This window comes from Montipora capricornis, chromosome 9 (assembly GCF_036669925.1).
Source record: "Montipora capricornis isolate CH-2021 chromosome 9, ASM3666992v2, whole genome shotgun sequence".
Lineage (NCBI taxonomy): Eukaryota > Metazoa > Cnidaria > Anthozoa > Scleractinia > Acroporidae > Montipora > Montipora capricornis.
The window spans coordinates 14,318,864-14,325,624 of NC_090891.1; the positions used below are offsets into that span (position 1 = coordinate 14,318,864).

The 6,761-nt window shown below is 47.8% G+C and overlaps 1 protein-coding gene across 1 annotated transcript; it reads left to right on the top strand.

The window, feature by feature from the left end:
* Window positions 1-3,670: 3,670 nt before the first annotated feature.
* Window positions 3,671-4,108, top strand: LOC138017321 (uncharacterized). Its single transcript, XM_068864442.1, has one exon. The coding sequence runs from the start codon at window positions 3,671-3,673 to the stop codon at window positions 4,106-4,108; it is 438 nt and encodes a 145-aa protein (XP_068720543.1).
* The last annotated feature ends 2,653 nt before the right edge of the window (window positions 4,109-6,761 follow it).

A 6,761-nucleotide genomic window follows, 5' to 3' on the forward strand; every position in this document is an offset into this window, starting at 1 on the left:
TTGATGTCATGGATCGTGTCGTTTTACTCAGCGATGTCTCGCCAGAATTTCCGAATAATACCAGCAGCAGTTTCAAAGTCCGTTTACCGCATCTTGTGAAATTTGATGGAGACTCTGTGTCGATTTGAAAGAATTGTTTGATCCCGACAAAGACAGTTTGTTATCGAACCGGTAACGAGTGGATGCCGACCGAATCTTTACCCAAACAGATACGGTTCACCATGATGATCCTATTCGGAACCAATCAGCCATCGTCGATGGGGTGGGATTCATGAAAGCTCTTTTTCATCAGATGGAATGGCAGAGAAGCACGAGGCTCCAAAGCATTAGAGGTGGGAGCGTGCTTGACCATCAACGGGTGAGGTTTCGTTGGGAAGAAGAGGACTATCTCAGCCGACATCCAATTTTCCATTCAGAAACATGTGGGCTTACGCTTGGGATGGTTGACGAAGAAGAAGGATGGATCCTACTATACGACGTGGGACCCAATCTCGAACATTCCCTCTACGACAAGGATGCCCAGAAAATGACCCATGTGAGTTCGACTGAGTGGCCTACGAATCGTCTGTGGTCCGTCCCCACCAGATCGGACGACGAACTCCTCCTGAGTCAGACGGTGGAGTGCAACTTTCGAAATCTCAATAAGGCTTTCGAACAGGCCGTCGCCCAGACGTCGGTGGTTGGTTGAGCAGAGCCGTGTCACGACCTCCTGACCTCCTGTCACGTGTCATGACCTCCTCCGTTCCCTAAGGGACGTTTGACAGATAATTCTCAAGTGACCAAAGCCGGGCGTCTGGCTGCCAAAGAAGCCGCCCTTCTCATGGTAGAGGACATCCCGCTGGCCATGAAAGAGGCATTGGTCAAACCTTTGTCGCGCAAAGTGCGTAAATGGACCAAAGCCGTTCGACGTCCCGTGGGTTTTGGGGCAGGTCCTGGCGGTGGTGCTGGTAGTGCTGACGAGGACGAGGACGTGGAAGGAGAGGCGTTTACGCAAGGCCCGTTTCAGACCTTGTTGACGCAATTGGTGAAAAAGAAGAAACGACCTGCAGCAGCAGCTGAGGTCGATCCTGTAGCCACGCCAGCCGCTGCGGGTCCACCTCAGAAAGCAAAGAAACGTCTTCGTTTTGTGACCCGTAAAAAGATGACGCCGGTGCCCAAAAAGAAAGCAAAGAAGAAGAAAGCCCACCCAAGACGACGACGACGACCCCACTCGTCGACTGGGGTGAACTGCCTTTTGGTGGAGATCCCATGATAAGTGAGAATGTGGCTGAGATGATAGCCCGATCCACCAATAGGAAAGCTTGCAAGAACCGAGGTCGTCGCCCGACCGAAACAGAGAAATTACAACGCTCACCCGGTTGGCTGGATTTTGACACCAAACTCTGACGGCATCTCGATGGGCAGGACTTCAAAGCGCAGTCAGAAAAAGACCCGAGGGCAGGCCTTGCCCCCCAACGACCTTGCGACGACGGCACCAGAAACGAACATACTTTTGTGGACGGTGTCTGAAACTCTACAACGTAAGGGGTCGTCACCGTTGTTCCAAAGGGAAAGGCATTCACTGCCCTGGTTGCCAATAGAATGAGTGCGACAATTACATCGAGGCGTACTTGGGCAAACGTCCTGCCCACATTCCCTGTCGTCATTGTCGTCGCCAATTTTACGGGGATGCATGCTGTCAACTCCACCAGACCAAGACCCTCAGTGGATAAGCATGTGGTCCCAATCAGTCGTTGGTATGCGACTCATGGCACAAATGTGCAAACAGCAGAAAACTGCTTCGTTCAATAAATGAACAAGAGGAACATCAGTGCGGGTACAGTGAATGCCCGTCGTCCCACGAAACGACTGACTTGAACCAGCATCAATGCTTCGTGCAAGTCCCCACTGACCCTTAAGAGCTCGACGACCATGCATGCATCGTTCAAATTAACAAGCGGACCCGACTCCGCCGTGAGGCACGCAACAACCCAATGCTGCTACGGAGGGCGAGGAGAAGGAGGACAATACCTACCACCCACCCCTACTGATCTACTGATACGGAGGCTTTTGCAAGCTCCGGGCTTGCACGTGCCTAATTTGGTGGTGGGTATGACGGCAGAGGATACCTCCCCTCATTTCTTTCGTAGCGAGAATTGCATTGAACAATATCTGCAATGGCTGAAAGAACTCACGGAGCAGGAAACACGCTACGTCACAGCTCTTGCCCACAATTTCAAGAGCTACGACTCTTACTTTGTTGTGAAACGTTTGATTAAGCACAAACAAAAGTTTAAGCCCATGCATACGGGTGGCAAACTGCTGGAGCTCACCTACAAGGCTGGGTACATTCGCTTTATCTACTCCATGTCGTTCTTCGCCAAAGCTCTGGCTTCGTTTACCAAAACATTTAGGCTGGATTCCAACAATTTTAAGAAGGGGTATTTTCCACATCTCTTCAACACCCCTGCGAACGCCGACTACGTGGGTCCCATGCCTGAGAAAAAAAGACTACGTGGCTGAATCCATGTCCACGGCGCGCAAGGCTGAGTGCGAGCGATGGTACATTGCTCAAGTGACCAACGAGGCACAGTTTGACATGCAACGGGATCATCTCGTGGACTATTGTATCTCCCATGTCAAACTCCTCCGAAAGGGATGTTTGACCTTTCGTCATGAGTTCCGTGAACAGACCGGCTTTTGTCCCTTTGACAAAATGACGATCCCCGGAGGTTGTTTGCATGACTATCGCCTCAACCGCATGGAGGAAGACATCATCGCCTCCAAGCCTGTGAAGGGATGGCTACTCAACACCGACCACTCCAAGGTCGCCATGGAATGGCTCTTGTGGCAAGAACATCGGCTGCAGGAGGAAGACCCGCTTCCAAACCAACGGCAACGTATCCAGCATACTCGCAACCAAGGTGAATACCAGCTCCCTGGTCGACGATGGAGTGTGGATGGCTTCGACGAAACCAGCAACACAATCTACGAGTTCTTGGGTTGTTTTTGGCATGGGTGCGACCAGTGTTTACCTAATTATCACGAACCGTACCACTGTCACAATCAACGCTGTATGGATGATGTTCGACGTACCACCATGGAACGTCTTCAGAGTCTTTGAGACCTGGGATATCGTGTCGTGACCCTCTGGGAATGTGAGTGGGAGCGACAAAAGAAAACCGATCCTTGCTTGGCTGAGTTGGTCAAAACCCTTTCTCTCATGAAACCCATGAATCCCCACGATGGCTTCTTTGGAAGATGCGCAAATGCCTCCTACCTTTACTACAAGGGTAAAGCCGGAAATCCGGTATGTGGACTACACTTCCCTCTACCCGTGGGTCAATAAGAACGGAATGTATCCCATCGGCCATCCTGACTTCATCTATGAACCCGGGACCACCGATCTCTCTCAGTACTTTGGTCTGGCTTTGTGCACCATCGTCCCACCGAAGAATTTGTTTCACCCCGTCTTGCCTTACCGGTGTGGAGGAAAGCTCACCTTCCCGTTATGTCCCACCTGTGTGGAGCAAGACATTGACAAACCTCTACACGAAAAATCCCTTTCGTGCGATCACACCGAGGATGAACGGGCGCTGACCGGTACGTGGTGCACCCCTGAGCTGGAAAAGGTGGTGGAGAGGGGCTTAAGATCAAAGTTGAAGCATCGGGATGGTCTAGTGGGTGTGACATGGAAGAGCAATGGCGGGCATATGTGGAGGACTTTGAGCGTCACAAAGGAATCCAACTCGACCCAACTAAGATTGCTTACAATCCGGGTCGACGGTCCTTAGCCAAACTAATGCTCAATTCCTTGTGGGGCAAGTTTGGACAGAGGGATAACCTGATGCAGGTGAAAACCTTCTTTGACCCTCTACCCTTTCAGCTCTACATGGACTCGGACAAACATGACATTCGGTACCTCAGTAGCCTCGATGAGAACTGGGTGGAAGTGTACTACCGTGCCAAGGACGAGTGCGAGGAACTCAATGTCAACACGAATGTGTTCATTGCGGCATTTACGACCTGCTGGGCACGTTTATGGTTGTACGAGGCCTTGGAACTCCTCGGTAAAGAGGTCCTCTATTACGACACCGAGTCCGTCCTCTATGTGCATCGTCCCGATTAACCTGACGTCTCATCTCGGTGAGTTCACCAACGAACTTAAACCCGGTCAGTACATTGCGGAATTTTGTTCGGGTGGGCCTAAAAACTATGGGTACCGATGCAACGATGATAAGACAGAGTGTAAAGTCAAGGGTCACTCTCTCAATGTGGAGGGAATGGCGCAACTCAATTATGAAGTGTTGCGTCAAAACACCTTGGACAAACTCCAACATCCTTTGGAAACACCACGCAAAACGTGCATTTGTCAAGCGCGTAAATTCATCCGAAAAGTGCAAACTTCGTACCCATCCCGCCCACAAAGACTATCAGCTCGTCTTCAACAAACGCATCCTTCGACCGGGGACAGCCATCACGTATTCTTATGGGTATTAGGGAGCTTAAGCACGCGCGTTTTTGAGACGCGGACGGCAACCGGAAGTGAGCGGTTTTCCCTTTTAACTTGTCTTCACACAACGACATTTACATTGCTTAGTACCTTTTCTCTATAAGAGATGATTCGTATAAAAATCTGGGAGACACCACTGTCCTGGCACGCGAAATGTTCTCTTCCGGTTGCCGTCCGCGTCTCAAAAACGCCCGCGCTTAAGCTCCCTATTGTCTCACGGAGAACGATGACACTGATGACGATGCTCACGGATTCCTGTCGGACCCAACGCTCATCGGACGACAACGAGGAGATGTGAGGCAAAGTTGCGTGGGTGCGTGTGCGGGGCACCAAGAAAGAAAAGAAAAACTGAGTAGGGACACTATGGAACTGTGGTGACTTTAAGGAAAGTCTACTCGGATGTGACCAGTGGGATGATCCTCTCATTGGCCGGTCACATCCAAAATCAGCGTTTTTGATCATAATGATAAAAAGCTAGGGTGCATGTGCTGGGCACCATCTTCTTCTTGTACATAGTGTGACTTTTTTTTTCTTTTTTCTTCTTCTTGTACATACTCATTTGTTATTCTCGTCATTAAATCTGTTGGATTTCATTTTTTTCCTCTGGTGTTTTTTGTGACCGTGAGGGGCCTGTTTCCAACATGATTACGCAAAACACCCTATCCTGTTTCCTGAGGGTCCGCAGACAGGGAGGTGTCAAGTGTCTGTGACGTCATTATTTGAATTGTGAATTTCCCGCAAAAAGATGAATCGACCAATCAGAACGCTCCAATTCCAATCGTCAAAAGGGTGCCGAAGGCCATTCTACCACTACTTTCATTGTAACGACTTCCGGCTCTTAGTTGTTGCTAGTACCCACTTGCATGTTGGGGGCCATGTGCTCGGAGAGAACTGCCATTTGTAGGCTCCATGTTTTCATGCTGTAAAGAGTAACCAAGTTTGTTACACATAGTATTTTAATATTATGAACTATCATTGTATGCAAGGAATGAGACAACTCGATCTATTGGTCTGTATTTTTTTCTGCTTGTCATCAAGAGCTGAATGACATAAAGTTATCAGGACAGATACTGTGAAAGGCCAACAGACGAATTCAGTTAACTGATCAGTGATGTAGCACCGAAGGAGTAACTCCAAGCACTATAAACTTAAGCTAACCATTGCGCAACCTCATACCGAGCGTCTCCATTGTTGACAAAGAGACCCTGAGAATTAGATTGACCATTGTGTTATAATACGATTATGGCGCTTGTAGGAATTTGCAGGAATCCACGCGGGGCTACAGGAATCGTACAGTAATAACACAATTGAATAATGTAGCTTTATTTTTGTTGAATGATCATCTACAGGTTGCTTTTTCCAGTTTATTAGCTAAAGCTATTATTAATTAAGCCTGGTTCTAACTATTGACAACAGCTGGAGGACAAGTATCAGACGCTTTATAGCTCAGTTGATAAGAGCACTGCACCAACACCATAGAGGTCGTGGGTTCGACTCCCGGGCCGTTAAAGTCACCTGCATTCTTCAGGTGTCAATAAAAAGACAATTGCTTAACTTGTGAAGTTAGTTCCATCATTTCTCCAATTCACCTCCAAACCGCACTTCACAAACATTTGTCAACCAAAGACAAACTTTCCTCGGTTTCTGCCATTGTTCGGAAAACTGCCTTGGTAACCACGTGCAGGAAAAATATGACATCATTGCAGGAATCCGTAGGGATTTGTAGGAATCTACTACAATATACGGTGAACGGAAATATTCATTAATTTTCTTACGCTTTTCGCGGTACGTCCGATAATTCAGTTTTCCATTTTGCTAACTGTTGTTTTCATCTGATGCCAGCCCCAAGCGACCAGTATCATTTCCTAGGCACCTGGAGTCAAAAGTTGGTCACCTCAGGTAAATGGGCAGTTCCTTTAGAGCGTAGCATTGTGTAGTATACCAAATTTTGACGTGTATTATATTGCACCAGGGCATTTCAAATCATTGTAATGGGAGTTCAGTCATGTTTTGTACGACTGGCTAGCATGGTGAATATAACATCAAACAATGAACTGGTCAACCAATCAGATTTCTGGAAACTCTTTGCTCAGCTCTGAAATTATATTAATAAATATGGATACCATTGCCTGACTGATAAGAGCAAACAGTTTCACTTGAAAGTTAGTTTAATCACTGATACATCAATCTGTGCTTATTGCATAAGAATGAAATAAAAGTCAATTTGAATTAATCAAGCTTAATTTGAAATCGTATGCTCGTGAAGTAC

Coding starts and splice junctions, on each gene's coding strand:
- LOC138017321 (XM_068864442.1), top strand. CDS start 3,671: ATGGAAGAGCAATGGCGGGCATATGTGGAGGACTTTGAGCGTCACAAA.